The following is a 26,019-nucleotide window of genomic DNA, read 5'->3' on the forward strand; positions in this document are numbered from 1 at the left end:
TTGGATACTTTTTGCGTTTTTTTTTATCATGTTTTTGTGGTAATTTTGCTTTTTTTGCTCTCTTCGTTTGTTGTTTTTTTAAACGCTCTTTTTTATTCTTGGAGTTTTAACTCCTTTCTTTTCGTATTATAGAACACGTGTACGACGTGCGCCGGAATAGGATATCGAGTTCGACACCGACACCGACACCGGTCTCAACTCAATTTGAACATAGGCATGTAACGCCACACTATATTTTTATACAATATCATTATAATAATTAGATATTTCTATATGATAAATGAATAATAAAAGAAATATATTTTATAATAAATAACAATTGACAATACATGGATATTTACTTTAATTAACCCAATTATCGTCATTAATTATTGTTTTGTCAAAAAATACAAATGCAACATATTTTTGGTTTTTATTATTTTTTAAGAGAAAATTAATGACTTCGCCGCGTATACGTGTTTAATTTATATAAATTGATAACGCAGAGTTATTACTCCTTCTGTGCGTCCCTGGGTCGACGCACTCTTTTTTCTTTTGATGCCTTTTTGGCCTCGTTTTTTTGAACCTCTCCTTCTTTTGTCGCATTTTCTGTGGTATTTCTACTATTTTCCAGCGCCTTTTTGTCTGGTTTCGTTTCTGTTGCGTTTTTTGTTTCCCTTTTTTTTCGCGCATTTATTTTGTTGTTTTATTCATCGGTTTTTCTTTAGCATTTTTGTCGCTCTTTTTTTTTTTTTCATCTTTTTTTGCCATCCTTTTTGTCCCCTACTTTTTGTGTCCCTTCTTTGTTACCATTTTTTGTCGTTTTTTCTTTGGTACTATTTTTAATAGCTTTTTTGATCCCCTTTTTTTAAATATTTTTTGTGTCCATTTTCAGTAGCCCTCTTTTTATTCTTTTTTGTTGGCAATTGTTGATGCTTTTTAAAAATTTTTTCCCCTTTTTACCCCCTCTTTTCTTGTCGTCTTTCCATTGTCGCTTTGTTCGCCTTCTTTAAGTACCTTTTTGTCGTATTTTTGTTGTCTTTTTGCCGTGGATTGGAAAGCCCTTTTTTGTGTAGACATTTTTTTGTCGTCTTTTTTTGATGTTATTTATGTTACTTTTCAGTCGCCGTTTTGGTTTTTCATTTTTTTGGTGTTAATTGTTGCTCTTTTTTGTTGTTTTTTTCTGTTTTTTTTATTACTTTTTTACCGTCTTCTTTGTTACCTTACTGACGCATTCTTGGTAGCGTTTTTTAATCCCCCTTTTTTGTCGCATTTTCTATGGTATTGTTCCCTATTTTTAGCGCCTTTTTCTCTGCTCCTGTTTTTGTAGCGTTTTTTTGTTTTTAGAGTCGCATTTATTTTTTGTTGACTTCTTTCATCGCTTTTTCTTTAACGTTTTTAGGCTTTTTTATCATCTACTTTTTGTGTTGCTTGTTTTGTCGTCTTTTCTTTGGGACTATTTTTTTAGTCTTTTTTCATCCCTTTGCTCTTTTTTATTCTCTTTGGTTGTCTCTTTCTGGCGTCTTTTTTCAGTTTTTTCGCCTTTTTTTGTCGGTTTTCCTACGTCACTTTATTTGTCTTCTTTAATCCTCTTCTTTTGTCGTATTTTTTGTAGTGTTTTTTGCGGTGGGTCGGGGAGGTGGAGAAAGGGGAATCTGTCTGATCGCATTAGCATTTAATCGTGAGGGCAGAGAAAAAATTAACGTAACTAGATGCAAATACACAAGTTATTACAGACGTGTGGCGGCAGATCTAAAATTACGGCAGTCAACAAGAGCACAATAAAAATACCCATAGGGGCGGAGTTTGGGGCTCCTGGTCGTGGCTGTTCTCCCCCACGACGGTGATTCTATCTATCGCGGGCCTACCGCAAAGCAATTATCTATTACGTACGTGCAGGCCGTTATGGTCGCAAACTCGCACTTGGGTCCCGACTAAGTACAGAAGCCGACAGCGTTACGTCATCTCGACCCCCCTGAATTCTATTCAAATCTGCATCTTTTGTACAGATGGCGCGATGAATCTTGCCAGCTCAACTAGGAACCGCGCACTCCGCTTCACTTTCAATGACTCTGATATTAACGACAAATGAACAAGTGTTAAAGTTTCAAAAGAACAATAAACAACAATTAAATTTGTCATACAATCAGATAATTTATGCGATCGATACATTTATTAACAAACTATTTACCAAACAAAAACTAGCAAAGAATTTTTTCTCAAATTCAAATTATTCAAATGTGATTTCGTGCCGCTGTTAATTAAATTCAGCGCGAAAATTTGGGTCAAATTCGGTCACCACACCTTATTTAACTTATAGAGATTTTCATAAAAGAAATAAAAAGCACCTCAAAAAAGTTTATTTCCATCAAAACAACCATCATTTTAATAAAAGTAATCAAAGCAAATTTAAATCATTATCATTTACATTAGGAAAAGTGCATGTGATCAAAATTTTCTTTTTTCGAAACGTAAACGACTATTTTTAGCCTTCAGCATTACCATATATTCCCACTGGATGTCCTTCCATGATTTCATACCGACAGTTTGTACTTTGAAGTTCCTCAGAATCGTCGCAACCATTACTTTTACCAGCATCATTCCAAATTTTAGACCTAAGACAAAAATACAAAAAATACCAGTGCTGACAGATACGGACCTATACAATTTCTGGAACCATAACTGAAGGGAATGTAGGAACAACGATGTCTTTTCGCAACTTCATCAGGGAGAAACCGATCTGGATCAAATTTTTCCGGATCGGGCCACACCTCCGGATCTCTGTGTAGAAGCACTAGAGGAACGACAAGGTTAGATCCGGCAGGAAAAACGTAAGGATCTGGAAACACGAAAAATGTATTGTTTGGATTCATCTTCTAAAATATATTACCGCATTTAATGTCTTCGTCAGCATATCGCAAAATGAAAGGAATTGTGGGAACTAGTCTTAAAATTTCTTTAACAACGCGTTTTAAATAATCCAGACGATTCAATTCTTCCTGAGTTGGACTGCTTTCCATGTTTGGCAGAACTGAGACGAGTTCCTGATAAACTCTTTCCTGAAAGAACATCATTATGGTTGTATTAATATTTTTCCGTGATTTACTTGAATATCTGAGTAGATTCCTAAAATCGTTAAAATCGTGTTTATTGTGATTGCTGCCGTTTCGCTTGCCGCCATCATCATAAAACTAGTTTCTTCCAAAATTTCTTCACGGGTGATCTGCTCGGTTCGACTTAATTTAGTCAAATTTGGTAGAAATCGCTTACTTTCAATAGTGTCATCTGAAAAAAAAACCTGCTAGTAATCGAGGTGTTCAGAAACAGTAAATGACTTATCATTTTATACACATACTAGTTTTGTCTTCGGATTCGTATGATTTGTATTCTTGTACTATTACCTGAAAGGCAAAAACAAAGTTAAAATTTTGGGACATTATAAAACCTACGCTTTCGGTCATTGCACGACCATTTTGACAAACCACTTTATGCTCCTTGTATAAGTTGGATAATTTCCAAAAGAAATCGATCAGAAGCCAAAATGTATGAAATCTCTGTATAAGTATTTCTTCGAATCTGTATTCAAAATCAGTAAAAGCTACTAAAGAGAAAAAATACTTACCTGACGGTGAGTGAAATAGCCCGTCGTCGTTCTTTAAGTTGATAAGGCTTTACATTTGTTAAGGTTACTATAAGTAATTACCATGCAGAAAATATAAGAAAAAAATGAAGAAACAATACCTAAAGCAACATCAAGTGTTTTTTCCCAGACGACTGAAAGGAAATCCGTTTGTTCGGTACCTTCTACATCATACAAGTACTTCACTATTTCCCTTGAATATTTAACAAATATACCATGAAAAGAACTTAAAATCTTCAAATTAAAAGAGGGATTGATCATTTTTCGATGTTCTTTCCAGATACTGACTACGAATTTTAAAATTTGTCAATGTTCGGTTATGAAATTTGTTACCTTTTGATGTCAGTAGAGTGTCTTTCATTACATCGTTAAAATTCTCGTAGAAAGGTGACTTGTTTAGACAATTTGTCAAAATTTTTTCTACATCTGCCGGTCTAGTGGTAGCTATATACAACTGTGGGCCTGCCCATGTCATTATAACCGGCTTATAGGAATCCATAATTCGGTAAACTAGTTCAAAAAAATCTGAAAAGTGATTTTTTGTGTCACACTTGTTCGAAACAAATCGGTAGTTATAATAAGTATATCATTAACTAAATTTGATTACTTACTATCCTTTGTTGCAGACAACAGGTACGCACTTCCTACCAAGGGCAGTGAGAATGGTCCAGGAATTTTCCAAGCATGATACAACAACCATCGCTTCTTCCATAGAACCGAAATGAAGATAAAAATCCCAGAAATAATGAAAATCCAGCTTATCATAGCAAAAGGAGTAAACACACGACAGTGGTAAAATAAAGCGAGTTACATTTAAGTAGCTGCTTTTAAAATTGTTGCCAGATCATAGGTACGCAGTAGACAATTACGCATAAGTTTCCAAGGATTTTCAGAGGATGTGAATACTTGCTACTAACTTAAATAATACATTGTTGCATTTTAAAAATACGAGATATGTACATATCGTTTTAATAAATATATGTATATTTTGAATGAACAAACTTGAGTCCAGGTGCTGCAATTGTTTCCATTCTGAGATAGTAGGTACTTTGAAGAAAAGTGGCAGCTTTCTTGTCACCATTTATAAGCTTAAAAAATCCAGAAATTTCGTTCGAAAACTAAATTGTGGAATTGTCATCTTTGTGCTGTTCGGGTGGTTGCCGGCCTCCAGTTTTGGGCTATTTCAGGTGATAAAGATAGATATAGATAGACCCATTCTTCTGTCTGGAGCGAACATTCCGAAAGCCAGCGAATAAGAGATAGTTTGGAACGCAAATAAGCGCATTGACTACCCCCGCAACAGCAACAAAACTCTTCTTAAATCTACCACTCGATAGAGGGCGACGGAAAAAATTGTAGGAATCTCATAGTAGGCATTAAGATATTATCCGTTCACGATCTATATCCATGTATAAAAGGGTTGGTAAAAGACAACAACCTTGGTGTAATGGTTTGATGGGTTTAGCTCTTCTGAAACATTTTTCCGGCCTTAAATTGAATGATTTATGTATATAGCTATTACTAATGCTTACGTCAGTGCTCTTTATTTGCTTTTACTAAGTACTTCCAAACTCTTATTAATACGAACGTTACTATACGCCTTCTCGAAGTCCATGAAAAGTTACAAAAAAAAATGAAAATGCTTAAAATTTGGTGCAAAGTAACCACATGGATGGTCTAACTAAAATTATACTTATTTTGTTGTACGTTAGGTAGTTTTTCACATACTACCTTGGTAAATTTAGAACGAGAGATGCGTAAAAATATCACCCCCCGATAAGCTACAATTCACTCCATTTCCATTATTTCGCTATGAAAATCTGTATCATCACCGTCATTTTCAAATTCAGATTCTGAATCAGATTCACCTAGCGAAATAATGATAGGAGGTATAGATTCGTACGAAAGATTTCCCATATTTTTTCCCCAATCTGCCAAAATAAGTTTTTCACAATGTTTACAAAAATTTTGGCACATGCTTAGAGTACATTTACAAAGCGCCTCAAGCCATAAATTCTCCACCCTATTTTTTAATGAAAGTTGAGAATTTATATGCTTGTTCTAATAGTTCTTACAAAATCCCCACGCCATTTCAATTGGATTATATTGACAATGGTACGGAGGTAATCTAAGAACTTCATGGCCACTTTCTCTTAATGTCTCGTCTACCAAATATTTTTTTTCTATTGTTTCTGAAGGGTTTAATTAAATCCCACAACTGTTTCTTCGAAATTTTTTGTTTATCTTAAAATTCCATCTCACTTAAATAATCCTGATACAATTTTTTTGCATCTGTTTTTACTTCCCGAGCGTAAGCAAAGGAAGTATTGTAATCGAGTCCGTCGGTCGACTCTCTACTTTTACGTTTTCTCGATCTTTCATGACCCCTAGAAGACGAAGAAATAGGTCTCCCATTTCCGTCTGTCTGTCCGTCTGTCCGTCTGTCCGTCTGTCCGTCCGTCTGTCCGTCCGTCTGTCCGTCTGCCGTCCCGGATTTTTATTAGACAGATAATCTCCGAAAGTACTCGACCGATTGTTGTGAAATTTTGTACTTATGTTAAGAATATCATGTAGATGGTAAAACGCTAACCAAAATTTGTCTAATCATCCCCACCACTACTAAAAAAAATCAAAATTATAAAACAACATTTTGAAATTTAATTTTTAATCTGCTAACCAGAATGCTTTGAAATGTTACAGATGTTTTAAGGGTATAAAGAGCATCATAAATCTTTAGTCAAAAAATATTTGCTTATCCCCTCCAAAAACTTGATGACGTCAGCTCAAAAGTTTGTGGAATAAATCATATCTAAAATGTACAAAATATGATGAGTCTGTACTTGTGATCTATCACTCCATTCATATTTTTTGGATTTGCATATACAGGGTGACTCAAAAAAATTAATGAATGCGTAAATATATTTTATTGATTTAATCAGGAACTACAAAACCGAATGCTCTGAAATCTTGCAGATGTTTTAAGGTCATAAAGAGCATAATAAATGTTTAGTCAAAATATATTTGCTTATCCCCTCCAAAAACTTGATGACGTCAGCTCGAAAGTTTGCCGAATAAATCATATCTAAAATGTACAAAATATGATCAGTCTGTACTTGTGATCTATCACTCCATTCATATTTTTTGGATTTGCATATACAGGGTGATTCAAGAAAATAAATGAAAGCGTAAATTTATTTTACTGATTTACTCAGGAACTACAAAACCGAATGCTTCGAAATATTCAAGATATTTTAAAATTATCATAAGCATGGTAAATGTTTGATCAAAACGTATTTGGTCGTCCCCCCTAAAAAATTTATGACGTCACCACAAAATTTTGCTGAATAAATCCTATCTAAAATGTACAAAATATGGTGAGTCTCTTCTTGTGATTTATCATTCCATTCAAATTTTTTCGATTTGCATATACAGGGTGACTCAAAAAAATTAATGAATGCGTAAATTTATTTTATTGATTTAATCAGGAACTACAAAACCGAATGCTTTGAAATCTTGCAGATGTTTTAAGGTTATAAAGAGCATAATAAATTTTTAGTCAAAATATATTTGGTTATTTTCTACAAAAAACTGATGACGTCAGCTCAAAAGTTTGCCGAATAAATCGTATCTAAAATGTACAAAATATGATGAGTCTGTACTTGTGATTTATCATTCTAATCATATTTTTGGATTTGCATATGCAGGGTGACTCAAAAAAATTAATGAAGGCGTGAATTTATTTTATCGATTTAATCAGGAATTAGAAAACCGAATGCTTTGAAATCTTGGGAATATTTTAAAGTTATTATAAGCATGGTAAACTTTTGTTCGAAATGTATTTGTTCATCCCTCCTAAAAAAATTGATGACGTCACCCTTAAATTTTGCTGAATAAATCCTATCTAAAATGCAAAAAATATGATGATTTTGGACTTGTGATTTATCATTCCATTCATATTTTTTAGATTTTCTTAAGAGGTGGTTCAAAAAAATTAATGAAGTCAATTTATTTTATTGATTAAATTAAAGGCAACACTTATTATTAGTATTACACCCCAACCAACCCAATTTGGTAGACACAAAATTTGTTAAAGGAAAAACTCGGTTGAAACATAAGGGTAGCACGCTTATTTACATCGACTTTAACATTACAGACCTGCATTTGTTTTATGCGCTCACTTGGTTCCGCGAATGTGAAATAGACATGTTTATAATCAACCAATTGTGAATTTCACCGCCAAGAATTAAAATAAAACCCAATGTTTTATATAAATAGCGGAAGTCGAAGCAATAAAACCGATGGTCGTTTTGTTTACAGTTTCTCTGTTTGACTCTCACGTATGCTGTTACGCCTGTCATCTTAAATTAAGAATGTTTATACATACACGATTTTCAGTTGCCTCTGATACGTATACGTGAGTAAATTGTTTCGTTATTTTATTGATTATTACAAATCAATATTCAAAACGACCCAATTCATTTTCCCGAAAATTTGAGAATATAATAATTTTATTCTTAGTATTACACTACATCTATCCCAACTGATATACGTGTCCTTGCGAAAATGTTGATGACGTCATCGCAATTTTTTTTTAAATTCCCACTACAAAAATGTAATGAGAAAAAAAACACAATAGGCATGCAGTCGTCAAGTTTCCAACAGCGAGGGAAGTATTGTCTAAACTCTTTAGACCAATTTTTCAGAATGTGTCTCCTAATCCTAACATGACTGATTTTTATTCGTTCTCTAAAATGTAATGCCTTAGGGTTGGATCAAATTTCGTTAGAAATGATACAGTTGTGCAGCTCTGTGATACTTCCTCACATTACTCATTTAATTAATTGCTGCATCGAAGCTGATTACTTTCCTACTGCTTGGAAAACGGCTTTAATTAGACTGGACGGAACTGTAGTAATACCATATTTTGTAAACAATTGTCGACAATCTTCTCTGTACCCGAGTCCACCAATAGCCCTAACACATTTTCTCTGAAAAGAGAATATCCTTGCAGCATGAGCAGAATGACCCCAAATGAGTATACCATAAGAGATAATACTGTGAATTGTGCCAAAATAAGCAGTAACAAGAATATTTTGAGAAACAACACTATAAAGCTTACGGAGCAGAAATAATTTAGTTGCCAATTTTTTTAACATATATATAATCAACATGAATCTCCCAGGTCAATTTCCCATCAAGATGGAAACCAAGAAATTTTACGTAGTTATTTTTATTAATCTCACTTGAAAGTGGAAAAAGTAAATGTTGCGTTTTGTCTTTATTGGCTAACAATTTGTTCGCTGAGAACCAATTACTTATTTGTGTTTCGGCTTGACTTGACATTTCATTTAATCTGTTAATATCTTTCCCAGAAATTAAAACTGACGTATCATCTGCAAATAAAACAAATTTACCGTCTAAAGTTAGATTTGATATATCATTATTAATGTAAACCAAAAATAAAAATGGCCCAAGCACTGACCCCTGCGGCACTCCTGCAACTAATTTTTGCTTAGATGATGCTGAATTATTGAAATATACATATTGTTATCTATCAGTCAAATAAGATTTGATCAATTTGCATATTAGACATAAATATTCCTAAAATGACTCCTAAGTGTACTACATACAGAGACTTTAAAAACTTCTTGCATGATAAATTTATGTTAGACTTAAATAAAAAATCTTTGGATAACATTTATTACATCCTCAATATTGAAGATAAAATCAGGTACCTTAACACAACTGTGTTAGAATTATTTGACTATCACGCTCCGTTCAAAACCTCGTTCATTTCAAAGCCCTATGCACCTTGGCTCACCCCTTCTATTAAAGAATTGATGAAACAAAGAAATCGAACATTAAGTTTATATAAGCAAACTAAATCTGCTCAGCACTGGCTATTTTATAAGCAGCTAAGAAATTCTACGGTTGCTGCACTGAAACGGGAAAAAAAGTGTACTTAGATTATGAAAGTAATACTTCAAACAAAAAAAGACTATGGGTTGCACTAAAAAAGTTAAATATTCAAAAAAAAGCTAAAGGATGTGATCTATCTACATTCAGTGCTGATGAAATAAATGAATATTTTTTGTCAGTATTCACTCCTCCCCAAAACTGTGTTGAAGCTGCTAATAACATAAAAGGTATCAAATATAAACCAAATAGTAACTTTAAATTTTCATTGGCCACTGAGGAGGAAGTGTTTCAAATCATAAATAGCTTGAAATCTAATGCTATGGGTATTGATGGTATCTCTGCTTACATGATTAAATTATGTTGTCCTAATATAGTTCAGCCAATTACTCACATTATTAATTGCTCTCTGGAGACTAGATACTTTCCAGAATTATGGAAAGTGGCTTTAATTCATCCTATTCCCAAAATCGACGAGGTAAACTCTCCAGAAGACCTACGACCAATAAGTATTCTTCCAACATTATCTAAAGTCTTAGAAAAACGTATCTATAATCAAATCTTTAATTTTATAGTAAAAGAAGAGATATTATCTGAAGATCAATCTGGTTTTCGCAAGGGATATAGCACAACGACAGCTCTAGCTTCTGTTATCGATGATTGCCTGATTGAACTTGACAAAAACCACGCAAGTATTGTAACTCTTTTGGATTATTCAAAAGCTTTCGATACTTTGGACCACCAACTCCTCTGCACAAAACTGGAATATTATGGGTTCGATCAAATTTCTGTTTCTTTTTTTAAATCATATTTACAAAATCGACATCAACAAGTTGTAACCGAGTCTGGTAAATCTAAAATTGGCTTAATAACATCAGGCGTACCGCAAGGCTCGGTCTTAGGCCCAATTCTTTTTACTATATATACTTCCCAATTGTTGCAGATACCTTCAGTACCTAAAAAGAGAGCCTTTGCAGATGACACCCAAATGCAGCATCATTTCCTACCTAACGAAGTTGATATAGCATCTAACCATATAAATAATGACTTACAAAATATAGCAAATGTTTCATCTGATATTAACCTCCAACTGAATATAAATAAATGCAAAGTTATTTGCTTCGCTCCCCGAAAATTTAAAAATGTTCTTTTTTACAATATTAATGTTAAATTTGATAACATAAAACTACCAGTTTTACATACTGTAAGAAATTTGGGATTGGTGATTGATGACGATTTTCGTTTTAAGACCCATATTTCTAACATTATTAAAAAATCTTATGTAGCATTGAAACTTCTTTATTCAAATTACCTTTTACTCAATTTTAAATTGAGGAAGAAATTATGTGAGTCTCTTGTCTTGTCATATATAAATTATTGCCTAGTAATATATTACCCATGTCTTGACAGTATTGATAAATACCGTCTTCAGAAAATCCAAAATAATTGTTGTCGTTTCATTTTTGGTTTGAGGAAATTTGATCATGTGTCTCAGAAAATCTGTGAGCTTGGTTGGATGAAAATTGACAAATTGTTTCAGTATCACCTATCTATCTTTGCTTTCAAGTTATTTTCCTCTAACTCTCCGCCGTACTTGCGTTGTAAATTTCATACAAGAAAAAGTATGTTAAACTCAAGTCTTCCATTAAGGAATCTTAAAGAACTGTCAATGCCAAAGCATTATACATCTATCTTTCAGAGATCTTTCACGTACAATATTATCAAAGTTTACAATAAATTTTTATTAGAGTTTAATTCAAGTTCTTCCATCAATTGTTTTAGGAAAAAAATTAAAAAAATGCTTGATTAATACTTAGGTTTAAGTTTATTATTGTGGTTCTCTTGCTTGTTGTTAACTTTTTGTTATTATTATTATTCTTATTATTTGTATAAATTTAGTTTTTAATTATGGATTATTTAATTTAATTTAATTTAATTTAATTTAATTTAATTTAATTTAATTTAATTTAATTTAATTTAATTTAATTTAATTTAATTTAATTTAATTTAATTTAATTTAATTTAATTTAATTTAATTTAATTTAATTTAATTTAATTTAATTTAATTTAATTTAATTTAATTTAGATTTAATTAGTTTAAATTGTTTAATTTGATCATTACCTAGCTGACTCCTGTCTAGATATTTAATCCGTTTTTCTGTACAAACTGTTTGGTTAGTTTTATTTTCTTGTGAATCTAAGGTTAAGTGGAATAGCCAATGGCTAGACTTCGCTTATTATTATTTAATAAAGTCCTATTATTATTATTATTATTATTATTATTATTAAGATCGGGCCTTCTTTTCGAAACTGCAAAAAACATCTTTTTATTGCAATTTTTTGTTGCAGTTTCAATGAAAATTTTTGGTTTTTAACTCTTCCGCCGCTTGAAAGTCCCGCCACGTGAAAATAGATTATGAAGTAAATTTAACCCCTTAATTAGGAGGTTGTTGTTGCTTTATTGACACAAATGTTTACAAAAAAAGAGTGACAATATTTTTTTTATATATAAATACATCTAACTTTCGATACATTGATTATCATTTACATTAGGAAAAGTGCATGTGATCAAAATTTTCTTTTTTCGAAACGTAAACGACTATTTTTAACCTTCAGCATAACCATATACTCCCACTGGATGTCCTTCCATGATTTCATACCAACAGTTCGTACTTTGAAGTTCCTCAGAATCGTCGCAACCATTATTTTCACCTCCATCATACCAAATCTTAGACCTAAGACAAAGTTACCAAAAATACCACTGCTGGTAAATACAGACCTATACAGTTTCTGGCACCAAAACTGAAAGGAATGTAGGAACAACGATGCCTTTTTGCAACTTCATTAGAAAGAAACCGATCTGGATCAAATTTTTCCGGTTCGGGCCACACATCCGGATTTTTGTGTAGTAGCACTAGAGGAACGACAATGTTAGACCCGGCAGGGAAAATGTAAGGATCTGGAAACACGAAAAATGTCTTCTTTGGGTCTATCTTCTAAAATACATTACCGCATTTAATGTCTTCGTCGACATATCGCAAAATGAAGGGAATTGTGGGAACTAGTCTCAAAGTTTCTTTAATAACGCGTTCTAAATAATACAGACGGTTGATCTCTTCCTGAGTTGGACTGTTCTCCATGTTTGGCATAACTAAGACGAGTTCTTGGTAAACTCTTTCCTAAAAGATCATCTTTGTGGTTGTATTAATATTTTTGCGTAATTTACCTGAATGTCTGAGTAAATTCCTAAAAACGTAAAAACCGTGTTGATTGTAATTGCTGCCGTTTCGCTTGCCGCCGTAAGCATCAAACACGTTTCATCCATAATTTCTTCACGAGTGATCTGCTTGGTTCGCTTTAAGTTAGTCAAATTTGGTAGAAATTGCTTACTTTGAATAGTATCATCTGAAAATAGAACCACCAAATAGTAAATGAGTTATGATTTTAAATGCATACCATTTATGTCCTCCGAATCATATGATTTGTATTCTTGTAATAGTATCTAAAAGACAAAAATGAAAGTAGATATTTTTGTGACAAATAAACCTACGTTTTCCACAAATGCGTGAACAGTTTGACAAACCACTTTATGCTCCTTGTGTAAGTTAGATAATTTCCAAAAGAAATCTATCAAAAGCCAAAACGTATGAAATCTCTGTATAAGTATTTCTTCGAATCTAAAATCAAAATCAATAACTACATCTGTTATATAAAAAGGAATAGTTACTTCACGGTAACTGTAATCATACGTCGTCGTTCCTTTATCACTTGCGGGTCTACGTTGGTTAAAGTAGCTGTTAAAACAATATTGGACAACATTATAACTTGCAATAATAAAAACAATGATTTTTTACCTAAAGCTACATCAAGTGTTTTTTCCCAAATGACTGGAAGGAGATTCGTTTGTTCTTCACCTTCTGTGTCACTCAAATAGTTCACCATTTCACTTGAATATTTAACAAATGTATCATGATACGAATTCAAGATCTTCGAATTAAAAGAGGGATTGATCATTTTTCGATGTTCTTTCCAGATGCTGACTGCGAATTTTACAATCTGAGACTGTACGTTAAAAAAATTTTAGTACCTTTTGACGTCAGCAAGGTGTCTTTCATTACGTCGTTAAAATGCTCGTAGAAGGGTGACTTGTTTAGACAATTTGTCAATATTTTTTCTACATCTGTTGGTCGCGTGGTCGCTATGTACAACTGTGAGCCTGCCCATGCTTTTCCTACTGGTCTCCAGGAATCCAGCTTTCCATAAATCAGGTCGAAAAAATCTGATAAATAAAAGTGTTAAATAAGTTAATAAATAACTATAACTACTTACTATCTTTTGTTGCCGATAACAAGAACGGACTTCCCACAAGGGGCACTGAGAATGGTCCAGGAATTTTCCAAGCGTGATATAACAACCATCGCTTCTTCCAAAGAACCGAAATGGTGTTAAAAATTACAAAACAGATGAAAATCCAGATGAGCATAGCGAAAGTAGTAAATACACTACAGTGTTTAAGCAACCCGCTTTTAAAATGGTACTTTTTTATCTACCAAACTGTATCTAATTTAACTTCATAGGTCAACGATTCAATATTACTAGACTAAAAAACTAGATATGAACCTGTTCCAGAAATGTTCAATGTATTTGCCATAACATCTGAATGGTTAATATGTTTTTTAGCACTTCATGTCTATTAGCTGTTACTATTTGTCATCATATGCATATATGAATATGTATTCAATATGTATTATGAAATATTCATTCAATTGTATTTGCTTTTTTTTATTAAATTTGACAGCACTAAATGAATCGATTTCAAATTCAATTCAGTTTTTAAGTTTGTGTTAAATTTTGCATAGGATAATAATTAATAATAAGTCTGAATATCAAGGGCAGATATCTCGATCTTGGTATTTCCAACTCACCTTGCTCTAGTACTCATTGTGAAGGTACTTATCATCTTGCTTTGCTTGCTACTTTAACAACCAGTAGACATTAATCGTTGTGAATTATTGCTAATAAAACAAGGTATTATTTTTCATTAATAAATAAACCAAAAATAAAAATTAATAAAACATTTATAAATTATAAACAAAAACAAAACCAACACAAGAAAAATCCATTAAAGCAGAACCAACTAAACACTAGAGAAGATGTTCGAAATTCCTGCCTTGACAAATCAGATATCCTCTAAGAAAAGAGAGGGTGGGTGGGTGGGGCTAATGCCTGCTAAGATAAGACTGATATTGGCAAATGATCTTCTCTCCAAGAAATGAAGGGCGAGTGGACAGGGCTGATACTTACTAAGATAAGACTGATTTTGCCAAAGGACACACCCTCTAAATAAATTTGATTGTTCTGACGATTATAACTTCCCTTAAGACCAAATGAACATTCGTCAGTAAAACAAATGTTCCTCAAAAACTCTCCATCAGCCTAGATTCTCTCAAGCGTTCCTTCGTAAAACTCCATACGTGAGAAGTAGTCCCCAGGGTTCAATTTTTTGTCATAATGCTTTTTGAAACTATTCTATCCCATCTAAACATTTAAGATCCCTAGAAAACGTCGTACCCACTTGGTTTTATTTACTTTTTATCACCTTTGAAAATAAATGTAACTTTGTTTTGTGAAATATTATTTTTATTTTTGTTGTTGTTAACAGAATAAACAAATAAAACAGTAATACAAAAGTTTCTGAATCCCAAAACACATTCGTAATAGAGAAAAATATTTTAAAATGTTGATGAGTCAATGTTCTACATTTCTCTCTCAAAAATTTCTTGTAACGAACATGCTTCCAGGCGGCAAAAATTCCATCCCTGCTTAACGAATATAAAATCAATTGACTTTCAATCTTTAGTGATTCGAAAAAAAAGTGTGAAATTTATCCAAATTAGCTACTAATTTGGATAAATTGAGTTGTTCGTTGATTTCTGAGAATAATTTCTAATTTCTCTTTGACATTTGGATTTTGCATGGTTAATCCAAAGACGCGATCGCCGAATTCGACAGTGCGACGGAACATTTCGCGACAAATCGGACCGGGCGCGAATTTCAAAATACGATTTTTAAAACTTTTTTACAGTGAATGAGCGCGATGCAACGATTTGAAAAAAATTGAACAAACGAATTTGGAAGGATACGATACGTGAACTCCTTCAATACATATATCAAGGAGGAATCAAATTTATTACGGCTAGTAAGAGTAAAGTGCTAAAAACTCAAATAATCATTCAGATCTTCTGTAATATGTAGTTATTTTGGATACAAGGCCGGAGAGGATGCACTTAGTTAATTAATGCATCGGTAATTTCGTAATTATAATACCAGATAGATGTTAGAATATAAATGCGAACATGGTTGTTATCCTTCTGTCCTCCTGGCTTATGCAATTAATTTTTTATCATTTGCGTCATAAAAATACGACATACAATAAAAAATTCACTATAGTTTTTATTTATTTTAATAATTCGTATCGCTAATTAAGTAATTCTAGTTTTAATACTACGAAAATTATTATGAAATGGCGTTTTTGGTTTTAAATGTAACGGAATTCGCTGCAGATTACTGGAGATGAACAAATTAGCCTTTGATGAGGCAGTGAAAATAGCCCATGCAATGGCAATGTGAGGAAAGAATGTAAATAATAACCTTTATTCTATTTTAGAACCATAATCTTATTTATAAGCACCCAAATGCGGGCTTAAATTGGCCTTTTTAGCACAAATCTGTCAAAAATTGCTAAGCAACAATTGATTGTTCATTTACACTAATCAATTAATTATTCAAACACGCTTCGATATTCAACGTTTTTCTTAAGTTGGAAAAATAATATTTTTCAAATCATTACCTGACCGACTTCAAATTCTTCTAAACTTTCGTTTGAATAAAGGTTTTCCGCTTCTTTAATTTACATTTTGAAAAACGAATTATCCAATAATCAACGTGGTATCCATAACAACATCAAAATAATAGCCAGCTATGTATTAAAATTCGCATCGGCACAATTCACACAGTCTTGCCGAAAATACTCAATATTTCGTTAAAAATAGTTTAGAAACTAAAATAGAATAAAACGTTGTATGTACCACGTGCATAATTGTCGATTGTGGCACTCGGGAAATTAAAAGCCCTCCTTCGTCGGGCTTTAAACATTCCCTCGTGCCACAATCTCCCTGATTATGCCCTTAATACATAAATAACTATTATTGCCCTACAGTTCCTAGAACCTCTTACAGAGCAATATTAATACTTATAAATAAACAAAAAATAAGATCGAACCGACGATTTAAATATTAATTAACACACAAAAAAAACATAAATCAAATCCTAAGTAAGTAACAAAAAAAAAAACTAAACTAGTGTCATTAATTTAACATGTTCCTCGCTAATTTCCTAAAATTTATTTCATTAAGGTAAAAGACATCCAAATCCTTAAACTTGTTATTATATAACATACAGATTAAATTAATTGGATATCTCAGTAATATATTTGTATGAGCTGCAGGAAAGTATAAAGACAATGCTCCTCTGCAACATAGCCGTGGAACATGAAATGAAATCTTTGCTAGTAACTCAGCACAATCAATTTTAAACTGAACGATTTTATGAAAGAACGTTATAATGGCGATTTGTCTTCTACTATCCAAAGATAGCATTTCAAATTCAGCTAACAAAATGGAATTATCAATTCCACGCTGCGGATAGATACCATGTTTTTTGAACCAACAAAATTTGAGAAATCTTCTCTGAACTGCTTCAATAGCACTTATATGAATGAAATAAATTGGATGCCAAATAATACATCCATATTGTAAACATGCAACAACATAAGAATTAAACAAAACCTTAATTGTTGAAATATTATTAAACGACTTACCTTGTCTTATTATAAAGCCTAATAATGAAAATGCTTTCGCTATTATATGATTAATATGATACACAAACGTTAACTTACAATCAAAAAAGATACCTAAATCTTTGATGACGCTTTCTCTAATTAGTGGGTCATTACCAAACTTATAATCATAAATTGTAGGAGAGGTCTTACGTGTAAACGATACTACTTTACATTTATTCACGTTCAAATATAGTTTATTGGAAGAACACCAAAAATTAAGTCGGTTTAAATCATCTTGCAGTAATTGTGCATCTTTGAAATCATTAATAACGTTATACAACTTGGCATCATCAGCATACAGTAGAAGGGGGCATTTTGATATAGTTGGTAAATCATTGATAAACATTATGAACAATAACGGCCCCAGATTGGCTCCTTGCGGCACACCAGAATGTATTTGATATGTAAAAGAAGAGAAACCATTGTAGAAGACATACTGAGACCTATGAGAAATATATGATTTTAAAAGATGTAAAACTAAACCTGTAATACCAAATGCTTCAATCTTAGATGTTAAAATTTTGTGATCAATGCGGTCAAAAGCTTTTGAAAAGTCTGTATATATTACATCCACTTGTGATTGGTTATCAATCTCTTCAGCAATAAATTGAGATATACATGCCAGGTTTGTGACAGTTGAGCGTTTATCAATAAAACCATGTTGTTGTGGTGAAATAAAGTTTCTCACATGAGGATATATGTAAGAGTATAAAATAATTTCAAGAACTTTGGAGAAATTACATAAGATACAGATCGGAGGATATTTTGAAACATCAGCTTTGTCTCCAGATTTAAAAACAGGTATAACTTTAGACAACTTCCATTTCGATGGAAAGACACCATTCTTGAGGGCGGTATTAAATATTGCTAATAAAGGCTGAATAAATACATATTTGCAGTCACGTACGAAGAAACTAGGTAATTCATCTGGACCGGCCGTAAATGAATTATTGAGACAATTTATGGCAGTAAGTATATCATGCTCAGTAATTTCTTTAATATAGAACGTTGGTGTGTTTAAATTGTAAGTATCATCTATATTGGAGTTATTGTCAGAAGATTGAGTATAAGAAGAATGAAAATAAGAGGCAAATGCATCAACAATATCAGAAGGAGTATTAAGGGAATTATCATTATAGATCATTCGACCAGGAATTCTGGTCAGACCTTTTTTAGATTGTACATATGACCAAAATTTTTTGGGGTCGTTCCTAAGATCAGTTTCTATATCCGCGAGATATTTTTTATGTGAAACAGCTATTTGGTTTTTTAGCAGTTTACGGTAAAATTTGAACTTTGAGTAATAAAATGAATTTTTATATTTTTTATATTTCTTATGATAATACAATTTGGATTTAATATTACTGATTATGTTACTATCAAACCATGGTGGGAATCTAGTTTTTTTGGAAATAGCTCTGTATGTTGGCACATGTTTGCTTAATATTTTATATAAATAGCTGTAAAAATGTTCTACTATGGTATCAGTGTCATTGAAATTACTTAAAAAAGACCAATCCACATTACAAAGTTCCTGATAAAGCAAAGGAAAATTAGCTTTACGAAAATTGAAAGACTTAGATTGACTTACATTATTATTTGGAAAAGAGTTTGTGCTATCACTTGTCAAATCAATTAAAACTGAGAGAGCTGGATGGTAAGAGTCTTCTACAACGATAGGAACTAAATCACGCATGACCTTACAATTAGTATTTGAGAAAACAAGATCCAGCAATCTATCACTAGATTTTTTGATGATGTTATACTGAGATAGATTCAAAAACTTACTAAAGTTGTTAAGTGTAAGAACAAGAGTATTATTTGTATCAGTAGTGTATTGTGGAATATTAAAGTCTCCTATTATAAACAAACTATCATCACCACTAAAGTTATCTTCAAAATAATTACAGAGTATAAGTAAATCATTATGAGAAGGTGTTCTTGGAAAATAGACAACAAATATATAGAATGGTAGTCTGTTTAGATAGCATTTACACCCTACAATCTCAACATTGATCAATTCATTAAGTAGATTAGTTAAATCAATATTTTCTACAGTGATAGAGCATTTTAATGCCAAAAGAACACCCCCACCTCTTGAAGTATTTAACTGATTATAATTACGATCACACCTATACACATTATATAAGTGAGGGGATATTATTTCTGAATTAGAGATAGAATCATTTAGCCATGTTTTAGAAATACAAATGATGTCAAAGCCAATGTCACTAGTGCCATTAAAAAAATCATTTACTTTATTCCGAATACTGCGCACATTTTGATAATATATTGAGACAATTGGAACGTAGGGAGACATTAGTTTAAATTATTGACCTTTGTAATACTAGGAATACCATTGAAAAACTTAATACGAAGATTAGCCTCTCCATTTGCAATTCTCTGATTTAATTCTTCTTTGATTCGACTAAAGTAGGCAATCTGTCTTGGTGTCCTATCCATTGAAACTTTTATATTCCTGAATTGGTCATCACTTTGAATTTGGGTACGATTAGATTTCAATTTATGGAAAAGTGTTTGTGCATGTTGAGCGTTGTCGAAACGAAGTTTTAAAGGTCGAGGATGTGGACGCGAAACATCAAGTCTACCTAGGCGGTTGCACTTAAAATCCATTGATATTATGGAATCATCAAGTCCATATGATGTTAAAAATTCAGTTATGCAACTCTTATCTTTAGCAGTTTTCTCAGAGGCAGCTAAACGGGCAGATTGTTCGGTTAATCCATAAATTATTAAATTGGCTTTACGATTTTGACGATCATTCACCTCGTGTATTATCTCCTCAAAATTCACATCAGTAAGTTTTTTTGCCTCAGAGAATTGAACCTTCAGCGATTCCACTGATTTCGCCATATCACTGATTATTATTTCTTTTAACGGTGGTATTAATTCACAACAATTACAAGTGCCATTAGGATCCTTTGATACGTTGATTTTACGGCAATCAGAACATTTCCATTCTATACCTTCAGTAGATTTTATTACGTCATACTGAGCTTTTGTTATTTCAGTACACTTGATGTGAGAAAATGTGTTACAAACTAAACATTTCAATCCCGGAACAGTAGGGGTAATTGACACCTTACATTTTGTGCACGCGGCAGGCATTATCTGACACAATTGGAACTTATTACTCACTTATAACTGGTAAAATTGTATTAGAATCACAGAGATATTTAAAACACGTCTACTCGATACGACCTCGGTAAAATTATTAAATCAATGAATGTATAACAAATACGTCAAATATAGAGTTGCCGGACAACAGATGGAAAGAAATAAACTCCATCAAAAACCTGTGAACTTACCACCATTTCTTAGTTTGTAGAATTTGCAAATTTTATTTAAAAATAAATGTTGTCTTTTAATTTTTGGTTATTTAAAGTGAACTTGTCACGTCCATCACAAAAAGTGTCATGTCCGTCCTAATCAATATTTGTACAAATCCAAAATTATTGCGTAAATGATGGGTATGACCCTTCAAATCTCAGAATTTTTTAACCAAAAATGATAGGTCAAATTGATCCTGCAGGTAGGTACAGAAAGTATCCCCTACACTGTATTATTGAAAATGTGTACATTGTACATTTTTAATGGCAATATGCATTTTTTTTTGATACATGAATGCAGTAAACATTTTGCATAGACTCTAATTAATAACCATTCAGATGTTGCGCAAAAAATTCTAATGACGCAAGTAAACGTCCCCACAGTAATTAGTTTTTTCACTTAGTAAAAACTCAAGAAGTTAAACCGGACACAGTTTGGTAGGTCGTCAAGAGTATCATATTAAAAAGACATTGCTTAAAAATTGTCGTGTCTTTATTACTTTTGCTATGCTAATCTGGATTTTTACTTGTTCTGTAATTTTTATCATCATTTCGGTTCTTTGGAAGGAGCGATGGTTGTTGTATCACGCTTGGAAAATTCCTAGACCATTCGCAGTACCCTTTGTGGGAAGTGCGTTCCTGTTATCGGTAACAAAAGATAGTAAGTGATAAAATTTAGTTTTTTTCCCATTTTAAATACTATCGAAATGTAACACATTTATTTATCAGATTTCTTCGACCTGATTTGTGGAAAGTTGTATTCCTGGAGACCAGTTACCAAATTCTGGGTAGGTTCCCAGTTGTACATAGCGACCACGAGACCGACAAATGTAGAAAAAATATTGAGAAACTGTCTAACCAAGTCTATGAAAATTTCAATGACATAATAATACCCTGCTGACCTCAAAAGGTACTAAAATTTCCTTAAAACACAGTCGTAAATTGTAAAATTCGCAGTCAGTATCTGGAAAGTACATCGAAAAATGATCAATCCCTCTTTTAATTCGAAGATCTTGAATTCGTATCATGATATCTTTGTCAGTTATTCGCGAGAAATGGTGAAGTTTTTAGATGACAAAGAAGGCGCCGAACAAACGAATTTCCTTCCAGTAATCTGGGAAAAAACACTTGATGCAGCTTTAGGTAAACAAATTGGGCGAGTTTGCTAAGATTTAAACAAATTTATGCGTAAATGTAAATGATATGTTTTTTATTGTTTTCGTTTTAACAGCAACTTTAACCAACGTAAAACCGCATGTGGTAAAGGAACGACAACGTATGATTACAATCACCGTGAAGTAATTCTTTGTTTCTGTTTAACAGTTTTGATCAATTTTGATTTCAGATTCGAGGAAATACTTATACAGAGATTTCATACGTTTTGGTTTCTCATAGATTTCTTTTGGAAATTGTCCGACTTACACAAGGAGCATAAAGTGCTTTGTCAAACTGCTCACGAAATTGCCGAAAACGTAGGTCTTATTAATTACGTCACAAAATTTTAACTCTTATTTTTGTCTTTCAGTTAATAGCAGAAGAGTACAAATCATATGAATCCGAAGACAGAAATGGTATGTATATAAAGTCATAAGTCATTTACTATTTATTTATTTTTTAACGATTGCTAACAGTTTTTTTGTTCAGATGACACTATTGAAAGTAAGCGATTTCTACCAAATTTGACTAAATTAAATCGAACCAAGCAGATCACCCGTGAAGAAATTTTAGAAGAAACAAGTTTTATGCTTATGGCGGCCAGCGAAACGGCAGCAATCACAATCAACACGGTTTTAACTATTTTAGGAATCTACTCAGACATCCAAATAAATCACGCAAAAATATTAATATCACGACAAAGAGGTTTTTTTAGGCAAGAGTTTATCAAGAACTCATCTCAGTTCTGCCAAACATGGAGAACAGTCCAACTCAGGATAAGCTCAATCATTTGGACTATTTAGAACGCGTTATTAAAGAAACTTTGAGACTAGTTCCCACAGGTCCTTTGATTTTGCGATATGCTGACGAAGACATTAAATGCGGTAATATATTTTAGAACGTGGATCCAAAGAATACATTTTTCGTGTTTCCAGATCTGTACGTTTTCCCTGCCGGTTCTAATCTTTTCGTACCTCTAGTGCTACTACACAGAGATCCGGAGATATGGCCCGAGCCGGAAAAATTTGATCCAAATCGGTTTCTTCCTGATGAAGTTGCAAAAAGACATCGTTGTTCGTACATCTCTTTTAGTTTTGGTGCCAGAAACTGTATAGGTCTGTATTTATTAGCACTGGCATTTTTTTTTACTTTGTCTTAGGTCTAAGGTTTGGAATGATGGTGGTAAAAGTAATGGTTGCGACGATTCTGAGAAACTACAAAGTACTAACTGTTGGTATGAAATGGAAGGACATCCACTGGGACTATATGGTTATACTGAAGGCTAAAGATAGTCGTTTACGTTTCGAAAAAAGAAAATTTTGATGACATATATCTTCCCAAATGTAAAAATTAACCAATGTATCGGTAGTTTTCTAACTATTTTTGTATATGTATTGTTACGTTGCTCGGGCGAATAAAATTGGCGTGGGTAAAACTCAACAATGTATTCTTAATAACTCGAATTACACGACTAACTATTAGGTACAGCGATTATGTACAAAAATTTCACTGGACGCTCTTGATTCAACTAGCTGAACAATCCGTTCCCGACGGTCGCCTCTATTTAAATCCAAACTTCTGCGATCGAGGTCTTTCTCGAATCCATCGCGACTGCCACTTCGAGATTTCCGGTAACCGGCTCCAGACTTGTCTTTATGCGCGGGCCGCTCGGGCGTCGATGAGTCACCCCTCATCGACACAGATACTAGAAAAACCCATAGGTAATGTTGTCTTTGTTATCTTTTATTAAAGCAATTTTTTGTAACACCTCACGTCAAATTTACGTGTCAAATAGTTGCCGAATTGTGAAAGAAAATTGGTCTAGTTTCAGTGTCTTAGCTAAAAAAATTAAAATATAAAGATATAAAACAATGGTCGAAATGCAGGTAAGTACAGAAAGTATCCCTACATCGCATTATTGTCGTTGCGAAATATGAGAAAAACATATAAAAATTCTGTGCGCCTTGCATAGAATTCGGACTCTAATTAATAACCATTTCGATGTTGTACAACATTCCTTGAAGACGCACTGTTGGAACAGGTTCGCATTGATGACGCACATAAAACTGCCAATTATATCAAGTTTTTTGGCCCAGTAACATTGAATCTTTGATTCATTAAATTAAATTAAATTACATACAGTTTAGTAGGTAAAAGAGTCTCACTTTTAAAACTGTAGTGTATTTACTACTTTTGCTATGCTAATCTGGATTTTCATTATTTGTGTGATTATTATCATCACTTCGGTTCTTTGGGAGAAGCGACGGTTGTTATATCACGCTTGGAAAATTCCTGGACCATACTCAGTGCCCCTCCTGGGAAGTGCGTTCCTGTTATCAGCAACAAAAAACAGTAATTAATTTTTTTATCCAACACCTCTTGATTATAAGGTCATAAAATTGCCGATTTTGAACACATTAGAAGGCCCATAAGTCACGACTTACCTTCATCATCAAATACTTTGTATTAGGTGCCTCTACTAGAAACTGTTGAATATGCTCTCTTTCAAGAACTTTTGCTTTCTTTGGCTTGTGATTTTTAGATTCGTTCTTCAAAAAAGCGATCAATCTGCCATATTGCGAAATATCAGCATTTTCGTGAAGCTTTAATGTCGCTCTTAACATGGAATATTTTGTCCACATTGAAGAGGCCGCAACTCTTTTGCTGACGTTAAGAAGTAACCCAACACAACGTCTTCGCTTACACCAGAAACATTATTTTCTTGCTTCCAGTTATTGAAGTAATTTAATTCCTTGTAATAAGCGTCTCTGGATTTCTTCGGTAACAAACTGGATGTGGCTTCTTCAACATCTTTCGCAATACTTTCCGGAAGAGCACGTTTTCTTTCCATTTGGATAAATATGACGAGTGCAGAAGCCGTATTCTTTTTCAAAAATTTTCTCAATTTGACGTAAACAAACAATTTGTCGTGGCAACCACACGGTAACTAATTCATAGGCTACCAGCTTTTAACGATATTGAATTTTTGGGATTTTCATGATGCTTTAAGTACTGTTACTGAAGGAGGTGTTGGATAAAACTATGTATCACACTCGTGTCTTAACAGTAAATAAGTCGCTTAAGAAAAATTAGGCCACTCGAGCAAGCTCTCGTGGCTAAACATTTCTTTCGCGACTTATTTGCCTTATAAGACACTTGTATAATAAATAGCTATTTTAATTGTCTTATAATAAAAACACGCGAAGTGGTTGTCATCAATAATCTCCTATAAGGGGGGCGTCTGGGCGCCAATTTTATCACTTTAAAATATCCTTTCTAAAACTCCGAGAGGTGCTGTCGCCTGGTGAGTTATTGAAAACATCGGTAAAGCTCTTCATCAATTTAATGGTGAGCTAATGCAAATCCCACCATAGGGATCGCTTAGATTCACCACAAGAAATAGCGAACGCTTTTTCTAGTCATTTTTCAAAGTCTTATGTTCAATCTTCAGGTGGTTATCAGGGTCAGTCTTCAGACTCTCACATTTTTGCAGGTGTTAGTGTACGAACAATTTCTGAAAGTCAAATACTTAAAGCTATAAAGAGACTTAAACCGACGTTTTCATCTGGTGATGACTGTATACCTTCATTTTTTTTGAAAGATTGTGCCAATGTATTAGTGACTCCACTTCGGAAACTTTTTAATTTAGTAATTGATACGTCCATCTACCCTGTAAGTTGGAAAGTTGGAAGAGTATGTGCCATATTTAAATCGGGAGACAAAGACAAGATTGAAAATTGTAGACCTGTAACAATTCTGTTCAACATCTCTAAGGTCTTTGAATCTATATTATATAAACACATTTATTATAACGTGAAGAATATAATTTCAGAAGAGAGTATTGAATCTGTCCAAAGGAAATTTTTAAAATATCTATGGTTTAAAGAAAGTGGTTCTTATCCCGTTTAGAGAATTGATAACAGTATTCTGTGTAACGCTTTTAATTTTACATCTCTTTCGGACAGACGAACACAGTATTTTGTTGTATTCTTACATAACCTCCTGCATAATAAAATCATATCGAACGAATTGATGTCATCGATATCCTTTAATATGCCACTAACAAATCTAAGATCTTT

The 26,019-nt window shown here is 32.9% G+C and overlaps 2 protein-coding genes and 1 long non-coding RNA gene across 3 annotated transcripts in view; all 3 read right to left on the reverse strand.

The window, feature by feature from the left end:
• The window catches only part of LOC135130801 (cytochrome P450 4C1-like), a 75,231-nt gene that overhangs the window by 6,943 nt on the left and 42,269 nt on the right, over positions 1–26,019 (reverse strand). The window contains exons 2-10 of the mRNA XM_064058223.1: positions 13,623–13,814; positions 13,390–13,575; positions 13,263–13,329; positions 13,086–13,212; positions 12,992–13,037; positions 12,762–12,940; positions 2,870–3,038; positions 2,639–2,818; positions 2,457–2,594 (exon numbers count right to left, since the gene is read on the reverse strand). Coding sequence (XP_063914293.1) covers positions 2,457–2,594; positions 2,639–2,818; positions 2,870–3,038; positions 12,762–12,940; positions 12,992–13,037; positions 13,086–13,212; positions 13,263–13,329; positions 13,390–13,575; positions 13,623–13,650 — 1,120 coding nt within the window. The 5' untranslated portion in view covers positions 13,651–13,814. The remainder of the gene's footprint in view (positions 1–2,456; positions 2,595–2,638; positions 2,819–2,869; positions 3,039–12,761; positions 12,941–12,991; positions 13,038–13,085; positions 13,213–13,262; positions 13,330–13,389; positions 13,576–13,622; positions 13,815–26,019) is intronic.
• LOC135130911 (cytochrome P450 4C1-like) lies at positions 12,104–12,690 on the reverse strand. The gene is made up of 3 exons (XM_064058374.1): positions 12,546–12,690; positions 12,315–12,494; positions 12,104–12,270 (listed from the first exon to the last, which is right to left on the reverse strand). Exons 1-3 carry the CDS (start codon positions 12,682–12,684, stop codon positions 12,104–12,106), a joined length of 486 nt encoding a protein of 161 aa, XP_063914444.1. The 5' UTR covers positions 12,685–12,690.
• On the reverse strand, positions 23,371–25,770 carry LOC135130994 (uncharacterized). Its single transcript, XR_010280857.1, has 2 exons — positions 25,524–25,770; positions 23,371–25,454 (listed from the first exon to the last, which is right to left on the reverse strand). It is a non-coding gene; the product is annotated as an uncharacterized LOC135130994 (long non-coding RNA).

Source organism: Zophobas morio, unplaced genomic scaffold, assembly GCF_036711695.1.
Source record: "Zophobas morio isolate AGI-343-1 ecotype UQ-CSIRO unplaced genomic scaffold, CSIRO_AGI_Zmor_V1 ptg000018l, whole genome shotgun sequence".
NCBI lineage: Eukaryota > Metazoa > Arthropoda > Insecta > Coleoptera > Tenebrionidae > Zophobas > Zophobas morio.

What these genes read in the sequence shown, in the direction of transcription:
- LOC135130911 (XM_064058374.1), bottom strand. Translation starts at nt 12,684, where the DNA reads ATGCCAAACATGGAGAACAGTCCAACTCAGGAAGAGATCAACCGTCTG. An exon ending in CGACGAAGACATTAAATGCG is followed by an intron (nt 12,495 to 12,545) that starts GTAATGTATTTT and finishes TCGTGTTTCCAG; the next exon opens with ATCCTTACATTTTCCCTGCC. An exon ending in TGGTGCCAGAAACTGTATAG is followed by an intron (nt 12,271 to 12,314) that starts GTCTGTATTTAC and finishes ACTTTGTCTTAG; the next exon opens with GTCTAAGATTTGGTATGATG.